We start from the raw sequence: 26,276 nt of genomic DNA, 5'->3' as shown, positions 1-26,276 counted from the left end.
ACATACAGCTAGCATGTTCTGTCTGGGTATAACATATGCGAGGGCACTAGTGGAACACATGTACTTCACTAATGAAGACAGATCGACTTTTAGGAAATCGATAAAGCATCAGCTTCACAGACATGACACGGACTACTAATACTATAGCTTCAGCAATACACACAGAATCTTTGTCCACACCTGTCAGCAATCGCCGATTATAAATAAACAAAATATCTCAAAATCAACATGGCGATAGTCAAACTGAGCCTGTTCCCCTGGCCTGATTGATCGAAACTGTACATTACCAAGCAGGCTTAAGCTAACTCGCCATTTCATTGCACGCACTCTGTGTAATCAATTATTGAGTATATAAATAATAAACACTTATCGACAGTGATATTAATATAGACAGATCATTAGATGTTGTGCATTTTCCCGCCAATAGTTGCAGAGACTGAGGTGTACTGCTGAATCACGTGATTTGGTATGGTGACATGTGACAATCAGTGGAATTAAAATATGGCGGCTGCTGGAATCGGTAGATGTGCAAGGGGATGATCACGGGATTGATAAGCAGATGAATTGTCCGACGGCGTGACAGTTTTTTTATGGCAGACTCTGTCAATGCCTCAAAATGGGCAAGAAACAGAGCAAGTTAGACGGAACAGAGCTGAGAGATCTGTTGGAGTCTACCTATTGTAAGTAGATATATCCCCAGAGGAGAGACTACAGATCCCTATCTGTATGTTGTCATGACATATCGACGATAAGGCGTTTGGCTGCTTATTTTTTGCTGAATATTGATGAAAATGCCTATTTTCTAAAACCAGATAAGCATTTTGTTTAGTGTTTCTTAAAGATACCCATTCCCATGGTAGAATGTAATGATATGATACCTGTATAATTTATTTTACAGTTGACAGGCGGGAGATCCAGCAGTGGTGAGTACCCAGAACACACACCAGAAACCACACAGATGTTAATCATTAAAATATCGTATTACATTTACCGTTGCTGAATTGTATACACCTGAGAAGGGGAGATAACTGGTCAGCAATTTATGGAGAGTGGTATTACACTGGCTGATTGGAAGGGAGACAACTCCCTATATATTACTAGTTGTATGAATAATGTATTGTTTTAGTTGTTTGAAAAGTAAGAAATGGCAATATTGATGTTTCAAAATGTTTTAAGAGCCAAACAGGATTAAAGCTCACACATAGGAAAAATAGGTACCTTTTAGGTACTTTTTTAGGTGTACCTAAGGTATACCTAAGGTATACCTTAGGTACTTTTATGGTAAGAAAGAAAAAGAGGGAGAATGATGAGGGGTTTTATATAGTCAATATAGGTACATTTTAGGTATGTTTTAGGCACAGTTTAGGTATACCTAATATGTGCCTAGTGGCATGATGTGCCTAAAAAGTACCCGAAAGCTGCCTATGATATACCCAGAGAACTACCTAAAAGATACCCGAAAGCTACCTAAAATGTACCCGAAAGCTGCCTAAAACATACCCGAAAGCTACCTAAAACATACCCAGAGAAATATACCTAAAAGATACCCGAAACATACAAAGTACCTAAAACATACCCGAAAGCTACCTAAAATGTACCCGAGAGCTACCTAAAACATACCCGAAAGCTACCTAAAACATACCCAGAGAAATATACCTAAAAGATACCCGAAACATACAAAGTACCTAAAACATACCCGAAAGCTACCTAAAATGTACCCGAGAGCTACCTAAAACATACCCAAAAGCTACCTAAAACATACCCGAAAGCTACCTAAAAGGTACCCGAGAGCTACCTAAAATGTACCCGAAAGCTACCTAAAACATACCCGAAAGCTACCTAAAATGTACCCGAAAGCTACCTAAAACATACCCGAAAGCTACCTAAAAGGTACCCGAAAGCTACCTAAAACATACCCGAAAGCTACCTAAAACATACCCGAAAGCTACCTAAAACATACCCGAAAGCTACCTAAAAGGTACCCGAGAGCTACCTAAAACATACCCGAAAGCTACCTAAAACATACCCGAAAGCTACCTAAAACCTACCCGAAAGCTACCTAAAACATACCAGAAAGTACCTAAAACATACCCGAAAGCTACCTAAAATGTACCCGAAAGCTACCTAAAACATACCCGAAAGCTACCTAAAAGGTACCCGAGAGCTACCTAAAACATACCCGAAAGCTACCTAAAACATACCCGAAAGCTACCTAAAACATACCCGAAAGCTACCTAAAAGGTACCCGAAAGCTACCTAAAACATACCCGAAAGCTACCTAAAACATACCCGAAAGCTACCTAAAACATACCCGAAAGCTACCTAAAAGGTACCCGAGAGCTACATGAACTCACAACTCATTAAAAACATGATATAGAAATATGAAAATAGAAAACATTTAAAAAGTTTATTGTAATTTTAAAAATTGCTTTTTAAACAAAACAAATCTGATCAATTGCAAGTCACAAAAATAATCAACATAATATTTTTGATAGTTGAATACATCATTCAAGATACATGTATATTTTTGATAATAAATTAGTCACGGTTCGATGCAGTAATTTTCAAAAGCTTTACTATCCATGTCCTTTTAGCATTTTCACATCAATTAATCCATCATAAGACACTGGATGTGGCGATGTAATCTTAGGGAAAGGGTACAGTGTTTCCATGTCGATTGCAGCTGATGAATATATCTCTTCACAATGTGGACGGATTTGCACAGGATAAGTTGTTCTGGTGATTCTTGTTGGAGTTTACTGAAAGAATAATGGTAATATTAAAACATGCAGGAATCCAAAAGATCTAAACACCAGTAGTTATCGAAATATGTAATCAGTAATGCAATTTAACACTGAAACAGTTTTTGAAAGATTTGATGAATGGTTTTCACCATCTAAACAACGGCATTCTAGATATGCAAACATTCAGAAGGAGTTAACAAGAGTTAACAAAATGTGAAGCAAGGCCACTTTACATCATTGGATGCAGACATATTGAAATTTCCGCTATTATTAACCAATCAAACGCTTTATTATAATAAGCTCATTAAAAATTGTTTTACTCAACTTAGGGAAACAAATGCTTACACATTTTGATTTAACAGTCAACAAGAATTTCTTTCAATGAGACTACCATTCCACATCTCCACCATTAACTAAAGTCCTACTGTAAATATGTTAGACTATTCTTAGTTGTATATGTATGTCAAAGGTCACAATGTAGGTCATGATAACCCACCAGATATAAACCAAGAAGTTCCAGTGAATTGAAGTATAGGTATAAGAGCCTAGTAATACTTGGCCCATCCTAGATTTCCAGGGGTTACGATCACTTATAATCTTTTACACCCTGGGAATATGTCATAGCGAAACTGAAGGCTCTGTGTATGACATCAGATGAGAAGATAGTTTGGTCCTTTGATATACATCAAAAGACTCAACTAACTGTACATTGCATGGCTTTGAAGTTGAGCATCACTAAATCTCTAGATCTGCTGCAGGCCTGTGATTGGTCAGTTTTTTCTCTTGAACTGCCTTCAGTTTTGCTATGATATGTTCCAGCGAAATCAAGGTTATAAGTGATCATATAACCCTTTGAAATCAAGGTCTTGATTTTACATTTAGGACCTGGAAAAGTTTTTGAAAAAGAACATTACCTAATAAAGAATTGATTTTTATCACCAAAAAGGATATTTTAGTTTTTTTTTTTTTTTTAAATTGTTTCCCCTCATTTAACTATTAAATACCTTTAAGTCACATTTGCTTTGCATACAACACTGAAAATAAACTAAACATGAAGTTTACCCTACATGTACATGAAATTAATCTTTTTTAATAAAATTGTTACATACATTACCACGCCTAATATAATCATCTTTTGTAGTGTATATGCCGGGGGAAGTGTCTTCTCCACTTTTTAACTCCAATGCACACAGCAGTATTACCTGATGAAAGTAAAAAAAAAAAATGAATGAAGGATAGCGACCAATTATAATAATTATAAGAATGATGTAATATGTTAGTGGTTTCTCAATTAGAATTATCATCATTTCAATTAATATTTTAATTCATTTAGATTTGTGAATGAATTGATTCGTTGCTTTTGCACACAAACATTGATAATTCACAATTCATTTCCATATTTATGAGTATTTTTACCAATGAAATTGTCTGATTGGTGCAAATCTCCAATTATCAGTCTAACTTGTGATTGTTTTCTTCTTTCCTCACCATGGCCCATTCTGATATTCCTGGAAAAAATTATATGAATCATTACAAGTTAATTGGAAGCATCATATATACATCAAGAAGTAAATTTCACCAAGATAAATACTAAATCATTAGAACCATAAATATGAAATATACTGTATATAAAATTCCAAAATATAAACAAATAAATTTTAATTTCATATTTATGTACAAATTGAAGATAAATATATATCTTCTACTTTCTATAGCTTGATTTCTTTATTCATATAAGACTATGTATCCAATTTAAAAATAAATTTCACATATTTATATTTGAATTATAATTTTAATTAATCAAAATCCAGCCAATTACATGCAAATATGGACCCATAAAATGCTTTGTATTTCAAAATATTCCATGCATATTTGTAACAGCTTTCAATCATCAAAGTTTTGCAGCTTTGTTTAACAGAATATTAAGGAAAATTACCCGGGCATTCTCTTTCTTTTCAATGTCGGTGACGATTATTGATGAGACCTACTTTTCTGTTGCCAGCATGAAGACAACGTCCAGATATATATTAATATTACAAGTTACATTTTTTAATTCAATAATAGTATATGGTGTGCAAAACATCACAACTTGCATACCAAAACCCATAAAAGACACTTTTTGAGCTAAAGAACAAATAGACAGTACGTCAGTAGGCCTACATATTTTCTTCTCAAACCGTGAATTCAAAAATAATAATAATAAACAATCAAAATCGTTCAAACTCATCTAAATTATGTCCAAAATTCATGAAATACTTGGTATACTAATAATCTAAGCCATGCTTTCAGTAGTTATACGACTTATTTATTTACCAAAACAAGAAATTTTGGTTCTGTGATATTTTTAAAATTTACAACCTGCTGCTTGTAACCGGTAATTTGAGCTACGGTGAAAATTGAAAACGTACCTGAATTCTGACATATTAAACTTGCCGTGATTGATGAATCAGCTAACAGGCATGAAATAAACCCCCATCAAGTTGATTTTCTGTGGTATACAGGACAAAAACATCGTCTGTAGGCACGGCAAAGGAGAGCCTGGGTTGTTTACATTTTCAAATACTTCCGTAAACACCTTCCTCTATTTTCCCGCGAAAAGTCACGTGATTAACAAAGGGGATTCCCCGGCCGGGATTCCCCTGTACATCATAAACAAATCCTTGTCTCCGTGAGACTTTCGGCAAATATTTCAACTGGTGAAGTTGTTAATTGATTTAATTGTATAACTGAAGTGTTTCTGGTGTTATTCTAGTAGAAAGATAATTTAATCAGCGACAGCGTATTTACTACAACGGTGTTTACTGTTGGTTTCCGGCATGCAGACAATGCCTTAGACTCAGTCAGTCAGTGAAGCTTTCAGCACAAATATTTCGACCAATTTTGATGTTGATGATTGATGAAAGTAAATAAATAAAGTATTCCTGGTATTATTATAATGGAAAGAATATTTACTCACAAGTATCGGTCTGACTAGCTATTTACGACAAAATTGTTTACTGTATACATATCGGTTTACGGCATGAAGCTTGGAGAACATGTTCACTACACGTGTGTTTATCACTAATTTGAACGATAATTTCCATACCTATAAAGTAGAGTGTTTGTTTAATCCAAGCTGGATAATGGGCCCCAGACCCCTTTTAATGGAATGTATGGATAGTTGTTTAATTGTATGTAAATTTAAAGGATTTATTTTGCAAGTACATCGATCTCAATCTGGATTTCAACACACCAATATTACAGGTATTTTGACGTAAATCTGTTCTGAAAGTCATCAAAATTATTTCATAATGTTCTAAACATGGTTTTATTACATCCTGTAAGATGTGAAACAATTTTAAAATTGGCCACGTTTGGGAAGATTTATGTCAATGCCAATGCAGGTGTGAAAATTTACATCAAGGATTTATAAGTGAGAAGGATTCGTGTCTGTCTCCTTACATTACTAAACACCACGCGAGACGCTTATGAACCGGGAATAAAAACCGTTTTTCTCAACAAATACTTGTCTTATCGAGCTAAACGAAACACCATTGTAAAGTTTATTAAATTTCACGACGTTTATAACTTGCTTTAAAGACGGAATGTTTAGGGGATATGTCTTAAATTTTCGTTAAAAAAATCGACAGCTCATGAAATGACAGCACCGCTTCAGAAAGTAAGACGGTAACCCTCAAAGGAAAATCGTCGTCGCCAACGTCACGGTCAGTGCACAAACACAAAAGCGCCTGCCTTGGACTTCCCCAAAACCCAGTGTGACTTATCCTTCTCATATACGTCCTTGTTTACATGTTTACAAATGCCCTGTGATTTTGATTACCGTCATAAACCACAAGCATATTTGTTTCTTATAATTTTCAAATAACTGTGATTAAATGATGAACAGAAGATTATACAAATGTTGAAAAGGAAAAATAATGAATTTATAGTATTATTGTTTATAAATAATGATTATATATTTGAAGATAATTAAACGAAAATTTCTGAGGAAATTTGACACATCCAATTGCAAGACTACATGTAATTTAATGCACAGAAAACACAGGAAAGAAGTACATTTGAGAATGTAGAATATATTCAAGTCTTAATATGTACATCAATCAATTTATCATAGTCACATATTACTCCATCCTAACATATTTCAGATACTTGGACCTGGCATGGAAAAATCCTAAGTCAAAAATAGGTACATTTTAGGTACTTTGTAACATTCAGAAATGAAGTCAATATGAGGCACATTTTAGGTAGTCTAAAAAAAAACTAAGTTGAAACTAGGTACATTATAGGTATTTCTAAAATATTCAAAGTCCACCATAGGCACATTTTAGGTACTTTGAGAATTTCAGAGTCCAAATTGGGTATGTTTTAGGTACTTTGAGAATTTCAGAGTCCAAATTGGGTATGTTTTAGGTACTTTGAGAATTTCAAAGTCCAAATTGGGTATGTTTTTAGGTACTTTGAGAATTTCAAAGTCCAAATCGGGTACATTTTAGGTATATCTCAAAAACCATAGGTATCTTTTAGGTATACCTAAAACGTACCTATTCTGATAGGTACTTTTTAGGTAGCCTTTAGGTACACTTTAGGTATACCTCAAAGTACCTATTTTTCCCCTGGGTAAAGCTCACACATAGAGAAGGGGAGGTGATCCCCTCTCCCGCCATATACATTTAAATATTCTGTGTAGTTATCATATATTACTATTTAGTTCCTACAAACAAACCCATAGTAATAATATTACTGCTGTTTAAATATATGTATCTAAACTATTTAAGAAAAAGGGGGATAGCTATCCCAAAATCCTACAACTTATTAGTCATGATTATTACCATTTAAACGTTAAAGTTGTATTTCTGATAATTTTCACTGTAACGATATATTGCTTAAACATTTGATATTTGAACATGCACATGTAACTTATTGATTAAGCTCCCAAAAAGAATATGTAGGCCTATAAGAGCGCCGAAATCTAGGGATCATATATTTCTGGTTCTGAATACAGCGCCTTCAAAACCGCCATGTTCAGTACCTTCGGCTTTTGTCGGCATTCCGAATCGTACCACGTGACTTCTGTCCACACGTCCTGCACGTGGTGATCCAGGTTACTAGCGTAAGCGCACATGTGTTTATTTACGTTTTCCTTCTGGCTAATATGAGCAAATCGTGCTGGTATATGTCCACAAAGTGAGTATTTGAAACATCTAACTCACACATTGCCGTAATTCAATATTGTGTGTATCAAATATTGTAATGTGCATGCATAATTTTCTTTGTAGATAGAGTCTGCTGAGGTCGACCACGTGTTTTGTTTATGAAAAAAAATTGTTGACATTTAGTTTCACATCTCTCGTGTTACTTCGAGATTGTCGCGACGATGTTCGGAAGAGTTCGGAATGATTCGACATCTTTCGAGCTTATTTTTAGCCCACCATCATCAGATGGTGGGCTATTCAAATCGCCTTTCGTCCGTGGTCCGTCGTCCGTCCGTCCGTCCGTCCGTCCGTCCGTCCGTCCGTCCTTCCGTCCGTCCCGTCCGTCCGTCCGTCCGTCCGTCCGTCCGTTAACAATTCTTGTTACCGCTATTTCTCTAAAAGTACTGAAGGGATCTTTCTCAAATTTCATATGTAGGTTCCCCTAGGACCCTAGTTGTGCATATTGCATTTTGGGACTGATCGGTCAACAAGATGGCCGCCAGGCAGCCATCTTGGATTTTGATAGTTAAAGTTTGTTACCGCTATTTCTCAGAAAGTACTAAAGGGATCTTTCTCAAATTTCATATGTAGGTTCCCCTAGGACCCTAGTTGTGCATATTACATTTTGGGACTGATCGGTCAACAAGATGGCCGACCAGCCGCCATCTTGGATTTTGATAGTTAAAGTTTGTTACGGCTAATTCTCAGAAAGTACTGAAGTGATCTTTCTCAAATTTCATATGTAGGTTCCCCTAGGACCCTAGTAGTGCATATTGCATTTTGGGACTGATCGGTCAACAAGATGGCCGCCAGGTAGCCATCTTGGATTTTGATAGTTAAAGTTTGTTACCGCTATTTCTCAGAAAGTACTGAAGGGATCTTTCTCAAATTTCATATGTAGGTTTCCCTAGGACCCTAGTTGTGCATATTGTATTTTGGGACTGATCGGTCAACAAGATGGCCGACCAGCCGCCATCTTGGATTTTGATAGTTAAAGTTTGTTACGGCTAATTCTCAGAAAGTACTGAAGTGATCTTTCTCAAATTTCATATGTAGGTTCCCCTAGGACCCTAGTAGTGCATATTGCATTTTGGGACTGATCGGTCAACAAGATGGCCGCCAGGTAGCCATCTTGGATTTTGATAGTTAAAGTTTGTTACCGCTATTTCTCAGAAAGCACTGAAGGGATCTTTCTCAAATTTCATATGTAGGTTCCCCTAGGACCCTAGTAGTGCATATTGTATTTTGGGACTGATCGGTCAACAAGATGGCCGCCAGGCAGCCATCTTGGATTTTGATAGTTAAAGTTTGTTACCGCTATTTCTCATACAGTATTGAAGTGATCTTTCTCAAATTTCATATGTAGGTTCCCGTAGGACCCCAGTTGTGCATATTGCATTTTGGGACTGATCGGTCAACAAGATGGCCGACCAGCCGCCCTCTTGGATTTTGATAGTTAAAGTTTGTTACCGCTATTTCTCAGAAAGTACTGAAGGGATCTTTCTCAAATTTCATATGTAGGTTCCCCTAGGACCCTAGTTGTGCATATTGTATTTTGGGACTGATCGGTCAACAAGATGGCTGCCAGGCAGCCATCTTGGATTTTGATAGTTAAAGTTTGTTACCGCTATTTCTCAGAAAGTATTGAAGGGATTGTTCTCAAATTTCATATGTAGGTTCCCCTAGGACCCTAGTTGTGCATATTACATTTTGGGACTGATCGGTTAACAAGATGGCCGACCAGCCGCCATCTTGGATTTTGATAGTTAAAGTTTGTTACGGCTAATTCTCAGAAAGTACTGAAGTGATCTTTCTCAAATTTCATATGTAGGTTCCCCTAGGACCCTAGTAGTGCATATTGCATTTTGGGACTGATCGGTCAACAAGATGGCCGCCAGGTAGCCATCTTGGATTTTGATAGTTAAAGTTTGTTACCGCTATTTCTCAGAAAGTACTGAAGGGATCTTTCTCAAATTTCATATGTAGGTTCCCTAGGACCCTAGTTGTGCATATTGCATTTTGGGACTGATCGGTCAACAAGATGGCCGACCAGCCGCCATCTTGGATTTTGATAGTTAAAGTTTGTTACGGCTAATTCTCAGAAAGTACTGAAGTGATCTTTCTCAAATTTCATATGTAGGTTCCCCTAGGACCCTAGTAGTGCATATTGCATTTTGGGACTGATCGGTCAACAAGATGGCCGCCAGGTAGCCATCTTGGATTTTGATAGTTAAAGTTTGTTACCGCTATTTCTCAGAAAGCACTGAAGGGATCTTTCTCAAATTTCATATGTAGGTTCCCCTAGGACCCTAGTAGTGCATATTGTATTTTGGGACTGATCGGTCAACAACAAGATGGCCGCCAGGCAGCCATCTTGGATTTTGATAGTTAAAGTTTGTTACCGCTATTTCTCATAAAGTATTGAAGTGATCTTTCTCAAATTTCATATGTAGGTTCCCGTAGGACCCCAGTTGTGCATATTGCATTTTGGGACTGATCGGTCAACAAGATGGCCGACCAGCCGCCATCTTGGATTTTGACAGTTAAAGTTTGTTACCGCTAATTCTCAGAAAGTACTGAAGGGATCTTTCTCAAATTTCATATGTAGGTTCCCCTACGACCCCAGTTGTGCATATTGCATTTTGGGACTGATCGGTCAACAAGATGGCCGACCGGTGGCCATCTTGGATTTTGATAGTTAAAGTTTGTTACCGCTATTTCTCAGAAAGTATTGAAGGGATTGTTCTCAAATTTCATATGTAGGTTCCTCTAGGACCCTAGTTCTGCATATTACATTTTGGGACTGATCGGTCAACAAGATGGCCGACCAGCAGCCATCTTGGATTTTGATAGTTAAAGTTTGCTACGGCTATTTCTCAGAAAGCATTGAAGGGATTGTTCTCAAATTTCATATGTAGGTTCCCCTAGGACCCTAGTAGTGCATATTGCATTTTGGGACTGATCAGTCAACAAGATGGCTGCCAGGTAGCCATCTTGGATTTTGATAGTTAAAGTATGTTACCGCTATTTCTCAGAAAGCACTGAAGGGATCTTTCTCAAATTTCATATGTAGGTTCCCCTAGGACCCCAGTTGTGCATATTGCATTTTGGGACTGATCGGTCAACAAGATAGCCGCCAGGTAGCCATCTTGGATTTTGATAGTTAAAGTTTGTTACCGCTATTTCTCAGAAAGTATTGAAGGGATTGTTCTCAAATTTCATATGTAGGTTCCCCTAGGACCCCAGTTGTGCATATTGCATTTTGGGACTGATCGGTCAACAAGATGGCCGACCGGTGACTATCTTGGATTTTGATAGTTAAAGTTTGTTACCGCTATTTCTCAGAAAGTATTGAAGGGATTGTTCTCAAATATCATATGTAGGTTCCTCTAGGACCCTAGTTCTGCCTATTGCATTTTGCGATCACCATCTTGGATTTTGATAGTTTAAAGTTTGAAAAGCAGAAAAAAGAAGTGTAAGTTTGAAAAGCAGAGAAAAGATCCCTCTTTCATTTGTCAGACATAGATCAATCTTTGGTGGGCGCCAAGATCCCTCTGGGATCTCTTGTTGATGTGTACACGTTAAAAAAATTTTTTTACTTCTATAATTAAAAATACTTCCAGTGCTGCAACTATATAAAAAGTGGTAAAAGTAGAAAGTTTAAACCTCGGACAGACGGGGAAAAATGTGAATAACACTTAAACAGTTTTCACTATGACAAAAAGAGCGAAAGTGATAGACCATACAACTTTAACTGCCCAAATGTGTCAGAAAGAGACCATTGCCATGATTATGTAATATCAGCCTATAAGTGGAAGAACTTTCACAATTTTAAAGTGTAAGACAATAATAGCTGATTATAATTACCAAGAAAGATAACTCTGTCAATGTTATCAAAAATGTGATGTGATAGTCAGATGAGTACTGGTGGCCATGTAACAAGGTTCTCATTTAGTCCCATATTTTTGCACTTATATACAGTGGAACTCAGTTAATACGAACTCGAAGGGACCAAGATAAAACTTCGAGTTATCCAAGTGTTCGAATTAAGCGAGTTCTTTTTATTGTTTACTGACGATCTCTTTTTTTGGTATATAATAGACTAGTTCAATGTGTTAAAACAATGTGAACAAGAGGGATGTCAAAATCGCCGATGGAAATTGCAAAATTATAACAATATAACTGAGATATATATTTTGAAAACCGTTCTACGGCAGATTTATGAAAAAGAAATTAGCATTTTCGGCGATATTGTTGTCCATAAAATCTCATTTCAAGTTAAAAGAACATTTTATGTATGATATTTGTCATTCGGACCCAAAATTTACTTCATATTATCCAAGTTCTTTGAGTTTTTTTAATTCGAATTTTCTGAGTTCTTTAAACAAATATAAAGAGGGAATTTGGCCGGGACCGTCAAAGTACATGTACTTCGTATTAAACCGGTTTTTTAATTATCCGAGTTCGTATCAACCAAGTTCCACTGTAATTTAAGAATCAAACCCAAAAGTTATTTACATGTAGTTCATAAAATCAAGCAACTCAGACTAAAAATTATTAAGGAACTAGAGTTTGTAATATATTGTTTTCTTATTATAGGTACAGAGACTTCATGCGAGACTGTCCCAGTGGCATACTGAGAAAGGAGGTAAGTTATCTGGTTCATTGATTAATTATATATGATATGAGGCAAGTATAATAAGTCTTAATTTCTGAAAAGTATTCATGAAAAGGGGAGATAACTCTATTATTAGATAGAGTACTCCTACTTGACCAACAGTATTTAGGATGTGTGACAATAACATGTTGTCAAGATGCAAATCTGATAAACAGGCACATACCATACACGTAACATCTTATAATGATAATAATTATTTTCTCCATCAAATTGTTTCTGAAAATTGGTAGTTTCCTGAATTATTTAGGACAGACATTGTTCCTATAACACTAAGACAGAAAAACAACCTGGAAGTTCAATAACATACCAGATGAACTGTTGAGAAAAATATAAATCTTAATTACTTTAAGAAGATAGAGAGGCCAATTTAATATGCAGACATATGTGTGACTGTCAGGGAATGTAGTCAAGAGAATCAGGTCTTACATACCCTTACCACTAAAGGTAATCAGTACTGTTCAAGCACACACACAGTAAGAGTTATTGCCCTTTATATTAAAAATAAATGATCTGACCTTGTTCATTTATTACCTGGTGTTGATTGGGGATAATTCAGTTTATACTTTATGAATAAATTTCTCGTCTTAGTCAGTTATTACAATCCAATATCAGTTAATTTTACATAACAGCATTAGAACAAAAGCACAATGTCAGTGTAGAAATGGAAACTGATATTACATTTGTTTTTTTAATTAAATTGGAATTCTAATTCCTAGTTAGTTCTTGTGAACAAATCTATCCCCAATTTTGTTTATTTAATGACAGATATGTGGTACCACATTCCTGTTATTATAACCTAAGCAACCTATTATAACAACGATTGCGAAACAAGTTATACAACTTATACAAATCACTTTCGATGGCCCGGATGAAAGCGCACAAAGTGTCGAGTTGGAGGAAACTGGAGTGCCTGGAGAAAACCCATGTGATCCGGTAGTTGACCCCAGACCTTTTCACGTCCGTGCCGGGATCGAACTCAGGCCGGCTAAGTGAAAGGCGAGTGGCTTAACCACTACACCATCCAATCACCCAATCTTTGATATATTGGTCCAAGGTGAGGCAGTGTGTCACATACCAAAACCAGGTATGGTAATTGTGATCTACATTTTGATTTTGACCAACATTGAAGAAAAAAGCATTATACCTGGAACATAATTTGTAATTGGAATATATAGGTCCACCTATTAGTGAGCTTATAAACTGCACATAAAAACTAACTATCTTTATTATTATCATTATATCAGTCTTTACCTAGACTGTCTGCCTTTCAAAGAAAAAGAAGGGTGAGCCTTCCAAAAACTAATCTACAGCAATGATTATGAAAAACAAATTTCAGATAATAAAGACTCATTGTACAATGAACCCCCTTATTGAGTCATTGAGTACTTTCACCAACATTAAATTATATGCAGACTGAAAATATGAAAACCTTAGTTTCTATATTTGATTTATGGTATATTTTGTGCAATGAGTTTATGAAAGGCTAGTCCAAAGTCTGTTTACTTAAGAACCTCATTTTTTTCAATTTTTTATTTGGTCAAATACGTTATCAGGGGTCATATGGCCAGCCAATTAAAATATAAAAATGTAAAAAATAGAAATGGTACACCTATAAAGAAAAACCATCAATGCCTATCTAACTTTTAAAATTTGAAAATGAAAGGATCAGAATTAAACTAGGCATTGATTTCTCCCATGAATATAGAGGGATATGTTTAGGGATGTCGCAATTACATCATACACCTAATTACTTCATAGTCATACCTAACTTTACACGTGGCTTAATAAGAATAAAAACAAGCTTATATATCCCTGGGGTAGATCACTTTACTGGTTTACTCTTTATTTATTTTACTAGGCTATCCATTCCTTTTTACTTATTAAATACTGAAAATAATTCAGATCATGAGCTTGAATCTGTATACTATTAAATAAGGTGACAACCAATATCAAAATAAAAATTTTAATAATCTAAAATCCGACAGAGTTGCCCTATTGACAATAAAATATATTTCAGAGTATGAAAGAAAGCCATTGGTACTTGTCCAATGTTTAATAGATTAAAATTGAAAAGATGTATCAAAATCGGGCATTAATCTTCCCAATGAATATGAACGGATATGTTAGGATGTAGTGACGGTACGTCTCGACACATCATACACTTAACTTAACCATATTCATATCTAACTTACCATGTAGTCTTTAAATTGAATGAAAAAACAAGTCAAGGCCCAGGGCAGATTACTGCATGAATTAGTCTTCAAATTCACTCTACCTATCTTTTCCTTTTCACTAATTTGGTTGAAATAGGTTTTATTACTGGCTGAATAGTTTTAAATGAAGTGTGATAATCCGGTGATTTGATATTTTGATTTTTGCTTCAAATAGCAATTAAGCCTTCTTCAGATTGGTAGAGTTAGATGTGAATAGCATTGGATAACCTTGACCTTCTTGAGGTTTGCAGATCTATTTAAATGCTATTGACCTGATTATAATATAGGGCCGAGTCTGTGTAATTTATTCTGGAGAAACATAAACTGCTTTCTTGTCGTTATTAAACCTAGGTTTTGATATGACAAGGTAAATATTATTTATTTACATGAATATTTCTTTTCTCTGGTGACATGGTCTTGCCAGTCTGGATGTTTGGGGAAAGGTAGGCATTATGGATGTCTGCTCCATCCAATCCCATATCCCATCCTGATCTAGGAACGAGGCCAGGAATTCATGTTTTAAAAGGCATTTCTAGGTTCTTAAGATCAAGTACCCTGCCTAGCTGGGATATAGTCTGTGTGAATATTACTGAGTAATAATACCCAATTAGGGCCATATATTGGATATGTGGAAGTATATATTCAGAATTATGTTAATAGTGAGGATAATTTTACCTGCATTAGGGTGTAATGTAACCCAAGGGGAAATAACTCTCACCATACTGACACATAGTGCCAAAAATGTATTATTATACCAAATATTGTTAAAATTAAAGTTTTGATATATTTTATAACAGTAAGATAAATAAGATACTGGCCATAGTAAACAGTCTAAATGAACAGCCTTTATTATGTTTCAAGATCAAAATTCATGTATACCGGTAGAAGTGTCTATCACTACGTTTTCTTTAGTACGCTCAGGGATTTCCCTGATGCAGGTTTTCTGTGTCTCTGACGCACAAAAATGCTTAGGGACTCCTTAAATAAAATGATGGGAGTTCTTTGGACTCAATGTGGAATGAATTTAAAAAGAAAATTACATGTCAATTAGATGAAGTAGAATCAATAATTGTCTATTTTTCAAAATCATGCACAGTTATTACAGTACAAGATATATTTTCTGACACAGCATAAAAAGTTTTATAAGATCTACAATAAATTTAAAAAAAAAAGACTCCAATGTTTTTATTAGGGACTCACAAACTTCAAGCCTAGCAGACCCTGGGACTACTAAAATTAAAACCAGAGGGAAATCCCTGACGGTTTAGCAAATTTTGCAGTTTCCAATGGTGATATCTCTGTTGCCGAGTATTTATAAAATATCCACTTTTAATGACCTGTCTGATCATGGCATCTCTAAAAGACTTGTTGCAGACAACATTCTTGTGTAGTAAAACATACAATAAAGAAGTATTATTGTAGTAATAATACTTTTATGGTATGGACATATAGGAGTCAAATGCTACCTGTATAGTATGATACCTGTGTATTATAGACATTAATGAGTTATGATACCTGTGTAGTATGATACCTGTGTATTATAGACATTAATGAGTTATGATACCTGTGTAGTATGACACCCTTTGTAGTATGGACATTAATGAGTTATGATACCTGTGTAGTATGACACCCTATGTAGTTTGACACCATGTGTAGATACTTGTGTAGTATGACACCCTTTGTAGTATGACATCCTGTCTAGTATGACACTCTGCAGTATGGACATTAATGAGTTTTGATATCCTGTGTAGCATAACACCCTGTGTAGTATGGACATTAATGAGTTATGATTCCTGTGTAGTATGACACCTGTGTATTATAGACATTAATGAATAATGATACCTGTGTGGTATGACACCCTGTGTATTATAGACATTAATGAGTTATGATACTTGTGTAGTATGACACCCTGTGTAGTATGGACATTAATGAGTAATGATACCTGTGTAGTATGACACCCTGTGTAATATGGACATTAATGAGTTATGATACCTGTGTAGTATGACACCCTGTGTAGTATAGACATTAATGAATTATGATACCTGTGTAGTATGACACCCTGTGTAGTATGACAACTTGTGTAGTATGACACCCCGTGTAGTATGACAACTTGTGTAGTATGACACCCCGTGTAGTATGACACCCTATGTAGTATGACACCCTGTGTAGTATGACATCCTGTGTTATGTGACACCCTGTGTGGTAGTATGGACATTAATGAGTTATGACACCCCGTGTAGTATGGATATTTATGAGTTATGACATCCTGTGTAGCATGACACCCTGTGTAGTATTTACATTAATGAGTTATGATACTGTAGTATGACACCCTGTGTAATGTGACTCCCTGTGTAGTATGACACTCTGCAATATGGACATTAATGAGTTATTACACCCTGTGTAGTATGGACATTAATGAGTTATTACACCCTGTGTAGTATGGACATTAATGAGTTATGACACCCTATGTAGTATGGCACCCTGTGTAGTATGACACCCTGTGTAGTATGTACATTAATGAGTTATGACACCCTATGTAGTATGGCACGCTGTGTAGTATGTACATTAATGAGTTATGACACCCTAGGTAGTAATGCACCCTGTGTAGTATGACACCGTGTGTAGTATGAACATTAATGAGTTATGAAACCCTGGGTAGTATGGCACCCTGTGTAGTATGGACATTAATGAGTTATGACACCCTAGGTAGTATGGCACCCTGTGTAGTATGACACCCTGTGTAGTATGGACATTAATGAGTTATGACACCCTATGTAGTATGGCACCCTGTGTAGTATGACACCCTGTGTAGTATGGACATTAATGAGTTATGACACCCTAGGTAGTATGGCACCCTGTGTAGTATGACACCCTGTGTAGTATGGACATTAATGAGTGATGACACCCTATGTAGTATGGCACCCTGTGTAGTATGACACCCTGTGTAGTATGGACATTAATGAGTATAGTGGCACCTTTGTAATACGTGGACATTATACAATTGATGCCCCCATGATTGTGTGACATGACCATTTGACCACCAGAGATTCGTTAATCACCCAAAGGCACTCCTATTTTTGTAGTGTCAGATGATCTAAATAATGATATCTGGATAGCAAAGATGTTACCGATTTTCATGGTTTCAGTGTAGCTGTGATAATATAATGCTGGATGACAGACAGACATTTTTTGACAGTTAGAGTGAAGGCAGAATATGAATTTTTGTCCAATATGTGATCCTCTGTGAATCTGTGTAATATGTTATTAGATCCTGCGAGTGATTGGATTTTCTTATCATGTTATGTATTGATATCTGACTACTCACTCTGCCACCCAGTAGCGTGGGACCGTCTGTCGACTATTTATACAGAGCTAGGCCTCAATCTTATCATTCTGTTGTCGTCTGTACTACTGACGTTAGTAGAAACTTGATATAAAACATAACATCTGATAGCTGATTGATAAATATGATGATTAGAATCCTCTAACAATGGCTACAGGCCTGACACAATGTGGACCTAAATCTGGCCCGCTCGTTTACAGCACCCTCATCAGGATATGGATATCAACAACATGATATTACACCTGAGGTGGAATACAGATTAGTTTATAATGGTATAGATTTTAATGATCAATCTATAACGATTGTGTGACAATACCTGGCTGACACCTGTAAATCTACACGGGCCTCACCCAGCCTCCCCTATAAAGGTTTCACATTGTCATGTCCTCTAATCCAGTAACAGATATTGACAGGTGAAAATTTGTTTGATAAATGATACATGATATGTAAGACATTTATTTGAAATGAAGAAAATTCCTTTTATAATATCTTCAAGTTGTGTGCCAAGTACAGGTGACTTGTACTTTAAACTGGACTGGTTTTAAGGACGTAACTCAGCCTTAAATAGGACCTATAATCCACTATTATAAGCTTAATTTTTGATTTGTTAATTCTCTGAATATGATTAGAAGTATACTTGTTATGACATTGGAAGTTATATATAACTTTTTAAGAATGTCAATGACAATATATTTGTAACTTGGAATCATGATATCTACATACCAGAAGACAGAATATTGTTTGTTTTTTTTTCTTAAAAATGTCAAAATTACTTAAGAAATTATAAGCATAAAGACTTTCATCATAAAGTCAGCATCAATGTATAAACCACCAGCCAAGGACTGTGGAGCTGAGTGGTTAAGATGTCTGACAATATACCACTAGTCATCCACCTCTGGATCATGTAGGCCAAATGGTTCAAGTGTCTGACAATCTACCACTAACCCTCTACCTCAGAACCATGTAGGAAAGTGGTTCAGGTGTCTGACAATCTATCACTAATCCTCCACCTCAGGATCATGTAGGTAAGTGGTTAAGGTGTCTGACAATCTATCACTAATCCTCCACCTCAGGACCATGTAGGAAAGTGGTTAAGGTGTCTGACAATCTATCACTAACCCTCTACCTCAGGACCATGTAGGAAAGTGGTTCAGGTGTCTGACAATCTATCACTAATCCTCCACCTCAGGATCATGTAGGAAAGTGGTTAAGGTGTCTGACAATCTATCACTAACCCTCCACCTCAGGACCATGTAGGAAAGTGGTTAAGATGTCTGACAATCTACCACTACTAGCCTTCCAACTCAGGACCATGTAGGCCGAGTGGTTAAGGTGTCTGACAATATACCACTAGCCCTCCATCTCTGGGTTGTGGTGGTCGAGTGGTTAAGGTGTCTGACAATTAACCTACCTCTAGCCCTCCACCTCAGAACCATGTATAGACTAAATGGTTAAGGTGTCTGACAACTTACCACTAGCCCTCCACCTCTTGGTTGTGGTGGTTGAGTGGTTAAGGTGTCTGATAATTTGTCACTAGCCCTCTACCTCAGGACCATGTAGGCTAAGTAGTTAAGGTGTCTGACCACTAGCCCAACACCTTTGAGTTGCATGTTTAAATCCCATGTGGTGCAGTTGCCAGGTACGGACCAATGGTCATTGTTTTTCCTCCAAGTACTCTGACTTTTATCCTCAATTTAACCTTGGCACATCCTTGGATGACCCTGGCTGTATATAGGACATGTTAGACCTAACATCAGAAAGTATTAACTAATTCCTCCAACTCTTAGACCTGACATGTCCTTAAATGATCCTTGCTGTTTAATATGAAATTAAAACCCTCAAACACAAATAAATTAAACTATTGAGTCAGCATTGCTACCTTTGCCTTGACTTATCTTTTGTCACATTATATGATCTTATAACTATACTTTATGAAACTCTATATGCTGTGGACTCTAACTCCAGTCTAAAAGTAGGGACTGTATAGTACCCTCCACCCTAGGGCTTGGACAGCCTCCATACTATAAACTATAGTTTGTGGCTCGTCAAGTTATCAACAAATTACACGATTACAAAATGAAAGACACAAATAATGTCACTGGTATGGCGCATACTTCGTCACCTCTTAGGTCTGTTGACCGCATAGCTACTCCAGCATAGCAGAGCATTGTTAGACGAGAACTGCCTTTGAAATATCTACAATACAGGATCCCCCTGGCCGGCGAGACGGTGGGGTAATTTGGTAACGTAATATATTCTACTGCAACAGTACAGCTTGTGTTGGACGTATGATCATTGGGGTGAAATGTGTGTACCTATAACTGACGGACTACGCAGTAATTATCGTACAGTTACTTAATTACATAGCACGTGCTGTATATGAATAATATATAAATCTACAATTAAACTGCACTTAAAGCCTACAAATTCCTTTGAAGGTTACCAATTATGATTGTGATAATTATCTTAAAGGGGTAAACTTGTTACCTGCTATTTCTTATTGGTAATGTGTAAGGTCCAAGTCTAATGTTGATCAATGGATTCATAGCCTTTAATAACAAATTAATGATAATTTTATATATATATACTGTTATAAAGTTATCTATTTTGGCAGCTAGCACTGTTAACATTTACAGAATATCCTACAAACATCTTAATTAGGTTAGATTTGGTTATCTTTGGTGTTTTGTATAGGTCAGCTACCTGCGCTGTTTTAATTTGACTCTATATGTTACAAAGTGTGTTACAATCAGTATTTCTTGAGTTTTAAAAAAACGCCAGTTTGTTTGTGACCTAATGCAATAAATATTGGGTCTAAAATACATATGCCCCTATGTAGTCAATGGGAGAGGAGTTGCATTCAAATTAGCGAAATTGCAATGATGAATGAATACAAACGCAGTGCAGGTTAGGACTATTTGTAGTTCAAGCTTCCATAAGATTTTGCGTCATAAGTTGACAGATTTCAGAATAATGATAAAAAGAGTTTTCAGTCCACCATCATCAGATGATGGGCTATTCAAATTGCTTTTCATCCGTGGTCTGTCGTCTGTCCTTCCATCCGTCCACCCATCTTTCCATCCGTTATCATTTCTTGTTACTGCTATTTCTCCGAAAGAGCTGAAGAGAAAATTTCATTTGTAGGTTCCCCTAGAGCCCTAGTTGTGCATATTGCATTTTGGGACCAATCAGTCAACAAGATGGCCGTCAGGCAGCTATCTTGGATTTTGATAGTTTAAGTTAAGCTATTGCTCTGAAAGTACTGAAGGAATCTCTCAAATTTCATATGAAGGTTTCCCTAGACCCTAGTTGTACATATTGCATTTTTGAACCGATCGATCAGTCAGTAAGATGGCCACCAGGCAGCCGTCTTGGATTTTGACAGTTAAAGTTTGGTACCGCTATTTCTCTGAAAGTACTGAAGGAATCTCTCTCAAATTTCATATGTAGGTGCCCCTAGGGCCCTAGTTGTGCATATTGCATTTTGGGACCAATTGGTCAGCAAGATGGCCACCAGTCAGCAATTTTGGATTTTGATAGATAAAGTTTGTTATCGCTATTTTTTCAAAAGCACAGAAGGGATCTCTCTCAAATTTCACATATAGGTTCCCCTAGGGCCCTAGTTGCGCATATTGCATTTTGGGTCAGATCGGTCAGCAAGATGGCCACCAGTCAGCCATTTTGAATTTTGAAAGGTAAAGTTTGTTACCGCTATTTGTCAAAAAGTACTGAATGGATATCTCTCAAATTTCATATGTAGGTTCCCCTAGGGCCCAAGTTGTGCATATTGCTTTTTGGGACCGATTGGTCAGCAAGATGGCCGCCAGGCAGCCATCTTGGATTTTGATAGTTGAAGTTTGTTAGTGCTATATATCTCAGAAAGTACTGAAAGGATCTTTCTCAAATTTCAAATGTAGTGTAGTAAAAGTTTGAAAAGCAGAGAAAAGATCCTCTTTCCATTGTCAGACGTAGATCATTCTTTGGTGGGCGCCAAGATTCCTCTGGGATCTCTTGTTATTAGATCCAAATAAATATGTATTTGACATCAAAACTAAAGATCCGTGTTCAAGCATTGTAACAGTAATAAACAACAAAATGAGTCGCTAACACCCTATATTGAATGTATGTCTGTATCACATTGTGTTCATATCACTTTTAACACAATCAAAACACAGTTCAATCTCTATGTATCAGGTGAAATATATCTATATCCAGATGAGGGGCCCCAGTGTCTGAGTCTGAACATGTTATATTACCACAAGTGATTTTCCTCCAGGTACTCTGACTTTCCTCCACTAGCAAATGAAACCTTGATTGTCTTCAAATGACCCTGGCTATAAAAAGGACATTAAATGAATGAAACCAAACCATATTAAAGCAAATAAAGCTTTCAGCCTTCAAACATTGACAACATACATAGAGTAGAATGCTGATAGACTAGGCCAGATCGGGTGTGGCCATGGTGGCAGAGTGGTTAGGACATCTTGACATAATTAACACAGGCTCCCACCTCTGTGTCATGAGTTTGAATCCTATGTGGGGCGCAGTTGTCAGGTACTGACCATTGGTCAGTGGTTTTTCTCTGTTTACTCTGGCTTTCCTCAACCAACAAACCTGACATGTCCTTTTATGACCCTGGCTGTTAGAGGGTATAGCGATACTACCGCTCTTGTTATTCACAGAAATGGTTGGTATTTGATTTTCGATTGCATAAGAATAGGTATGAGGCGACTTGCCGACCATGAAGGTTTTCTCTGGGAACTCTGGTTTCTGATTCCCACATTTAGACCCTTCTTATGCTCCTTATCCTACACCAACACATGTGATTGTTTGTAGAAATAGTTTTACAATGGTTAAAAGGAAAGTTAAAGATGCTCCACCGCTGACAAATGACATTTTTTTACTATCAAAAACACGAGCAGACGATTTAGTATTTTTCTTCAGTTACAAAAGTTACTTATTTTACACCATTACTACCATTGAAAAGTTTGAGCTTCTATTTTCACTTCAAGTTAAAGTTACAAAAAATTTTTTTAATTGCATCCCGAAAAAATTCCTTGGCACTATATCCTATATGGAATTAAGTACTGATTGCACATGCACCAAAGGCAAAATTAATCATTTTATAAAAAAATTTGTGTTAATTAGACATATATATACACGATTAAACACCAATTATTGTTCAAGTGATTAATATCATTTATGCTCTGTCAGCGGTGGAGCATCTTTAAAATACAGACCTTTAGATTTGCTTATCCGACAAAGGAATCAAACCCTGAACAACTGAACAAAGTGTTGCAATATATGTAGTTGCTTATCGCAGGTCAATTTTTTTCGATAGTTTGGACTAAAACCGAGATTTAAAATTTAATAGATTTAAAAATTTGCGGTTGGCTATAAGGGTATATGTGTAATTTATCATTTTTTAATTTTTTTCAAATAAAATTTTCATAACCAGAGCAATGTTCTGGGTAACATCTTCTCATCAAAAATAACCAGCTATACCGTATTGTAATAACCCTCTGTCATTGAGAAATCATCATCAGCTTACTGCATAGAAATTTCACATTCACAAGTGAATATGTCTTGCCTATTTATATGCCTTCTAATTTATTCTAATGTTGATTAATTTCATATATGATTAATGGTTAGTAGTAGTGCTTTTTCAATATTCATTCCGAACAATTAGAGAATGTATTTTAAGTAATCATGACTAGTAATATAACAGACACTGTCTATATGAAGAATTTGTTATCGAGGCCACATGATATAATCCATATCTAAGATTTCTTTTTAATTGATTTCTCTTTAACAAGTCTTTTACTGATATGAACTTTCAGTCCTCGCCATGGCCATGTTGAATATCGAGTGTAGATCTGTGGTTTTTGTTCCAAAGATACACAGTCTTAGACAGTCGTTTGATCTATTGACAACTCAATGTTCAGTTAGCAGGTCATTTAAATATATCAAAATATAAAACAGCATATAAGGTATTAATTACTTTTTTATAAACAGTAATTAAGTCTGTACAAGTCTAATAATCTGTGATTATAATGTTTAGGAAGCCCTGTGGTATAAACCGTTGTAACATTCTTATATTTAGGTAACGCCACACCTATTACATTAAGTCCATTATCTTAACAAGTTTTCTTCAGGGGAGTAGGAAGCAGGGGGGCAGGGGGGGGCAAACATGTCTTTTTGCCCCCCCATTTTCGCCGAGTGAATTGTTCTAAAAATGCACATTTGAAAGAAAAAAAGAGTCCTCCTGCACATTTTTGAGTTTATGTCATAGCACGGCGTCCGTCGTCCGTCCGTCCGTCTGTCCGTCAACATTTCCTTTCAATCGCCACTAGTCATAGAGTTCTACATGGATTGTAACCAAATTTGGCCACAAACATCCTTGGGGGAAGGGGAACAGAACTTGGATAAATTTTGGCTCTGATCCCTTGGGGCAGGAGGGGTGGGGCCCAATAAGGGAAATACAGTCAAAATTGTTTTAAGAGACCTTCCAAAGGAGACTGAAAAATAGGTCACATATGACAGTTGGTCTCTTAATTGAATCACCCCTTTCGAAACAATTAAATACATGTATCAATGTATATTGTGGGACATGTTTTGACAGTTTTGTTGTACTAAAAACAGTCAAAATAATAGGAAATTATTAAATATATGATATATCACATAATCTAATACATCTTTTAATTATGTATTTAATTTTAGGCACTTTTATTTTTCAATTATCTATTTATATTTTAGTTATTCATTTATTTTATAGATAAAAAAAATGGGAAAAAATAGTGTGAAAAAAAAATAATTTAAAAAAAATCCGGAAATCAGCTATTTCCGACTCCTTTATTACTATCTCCCAAAATGGCTGCCATCATGCTTAGCTACACTGATACGTTTTCAGTACCATATTTCTACATTCATGTCCAGCTCAGACATGCAGACGGCTTCGGCCATCGGTACCGAAGCCGAGAGACTTCATGCATGAATAAGTGCTAATTTATGTCAAAGTGAACACCTTGTGTATATAACCAAGCCATATGGATAGCTCTTTTGTCTTGCCTTAATGGGGCTGGGTTGGAAGCCCTACAGGATAGTTAACTGGCTTGGCTTTATATATGAATAGAAGACAAATGCATGTGTGATTTGGGTCGTTAAATACAGAACATCGAGTGTCGTTGGATCCTAAAAGTATGGTCGCTTGTCGCATAAGACAGACGGTCGTTTAATACAGATAGATTATATAGTAATTTTCGCTGGGAGGAATAATTTAGGTCGTTTAAGATAGAAGGTCGCTGAATTCAGAAGGTCGCTAAGGCAATTTTGACTGTAGAGGTAAATCCTATAAATCGCTACTTGTCCTAGAGTTCTGCATGGATTGTAACCAAATTTGGCCAAAAACATCCTGGGGGGAAGGGGAATAGAACTAGTATAAGTTTTAGCTCTGAGCCCTTGGGGGCAGGAGGGGCAAGGCCAAATAGGGGAAACTGAGGTAAATCCTATAAATCGCTACTTGTCCTAGAGTTCTGCATGGATTGTGACCAAAGTAGGCCCTGGGGCAGGAGGGGTCGGGCCCAATAGATGAATTAGAGGTAAATATTCAAATTCCTTCAGAAAAGAAACAATTAGAGGTAAATATTCAAATTCCTTCAGAAAAGAAACAATGAACCTGTATCCAGAACAGTACTTGGTATTACAAACAAGGTGAGCGATACAGGCCCTCTGGGCCTCTTGTTGTATTTCATTTTAGAAAATTTCCGCTGCGCAGCGCGTTTCCTAAAACGTTCAAGCACGTAATGTTCAAACCTTTGATTATGAAAATTCAATACACACGAATTAGATTAAAAATGTCAATCAAGGGATAATACTATTTCAAAAAAATGCTTCTTAAAAGATTGATTTGTTTATATGTCTTAGTAAGACATTATTATTTTGAGTTAAACAACAATGTGCCGATGGTGTGAATCCGGTATGTTCAGATTGCGCTGGGTTGCATAATGATAAGACGACACTCACAATTATCATTACTAAATGCAGGTAACATTACCATGTTAAGAACGCTTTTTTCTCCGGGGGGAAACCCCAGACTCCACAAAAATC

The 26,276-nt window shown here is 36.3% G+C and overlaps 1 protein-coding gene and 1 long non-coding RNA gene across 6 annotated transcripts in view; one reads left to right on the top strand and one right to left on the bottom strand.

Annotated features, from left to right (window-relative positions):
* The first annotated feature begins 385 nt into the window (after positions 1-385).
* The window catches only part of LOC138321188 (neuronal calcium sensor 1-like), a 57,291-nt gene continuing 31,400 nt past the window's right edge, over positions 386-26,276 (top strand). For 2 of the 3 annotated variants that reach the window (XR_011208293.1, XM_069264677.1), the window contains exons 1-3: positions 386-680; positions 899-923; positions 12,536-12,584. Coding sequence is in view for 2 of the 3 variants with exons in the window: in XM_069264677.1 (XP_069120778.1) it covers positions 617-680; positions 899-923; positions 12,536-12,584 (138 nt within the window). In the remaining variant the exon portion in view is untranslated. Of the gene's footprint in view, positions 681-898; positions 924-5,730; positions 5,988-12,535; positions 12,585-26,276 lie in introns of those variants that run through there. The other variant, XM_069264678.1, reaches the window with a different exon arrangement.
* LOC138321189 (uncharacterized) lies at positions 1,282-5,498 on the bottom strand. Of its 3 annotated transcripts, XR_011208295.1 has the most exons (6): positions 5,153-5,496; positions 4,161-4,252; positions 3,854-3,946; positions 1,632-2,759; positions 1,537-1,587; positions 1,282-1,445 (listed from the first exon to the last, which is right to left on the bottom strand). It is a non-coding gene; the product is annotated as an uncharacterized lncRNA (long non-coding RNA). The 3 variants fall into 3 exon arrangements; XR_011208294.1 differs by having other exon boundaries at positions 1,537-2,759; positions 5,153-5,498; XR_011208296.1 differs by lacking the exon at positions 1,537-1,587 and having other exon boundaries at positions 1,287-1,400; positions 1,610-2,759; positions 5,153-5,491.

Source organism: Argopecten irradians, chromosome 4, assembly GCF_041381155.1.
Source record: "Argopecten irradians isolate NY chromosome 4, Ai_NY, whole genome shotgun sequence".
Lineage (NCBI taxonomy): Eukaryota > Metazoa > Mollusca > Bivalvia > Pectinida > Pectinidae > Argopecten > Argopecten irradians.
Note: the sequence above shows the minus strand (reverse complement) of the source record. Positions and strands in the feature narration are given on the sequence as shown.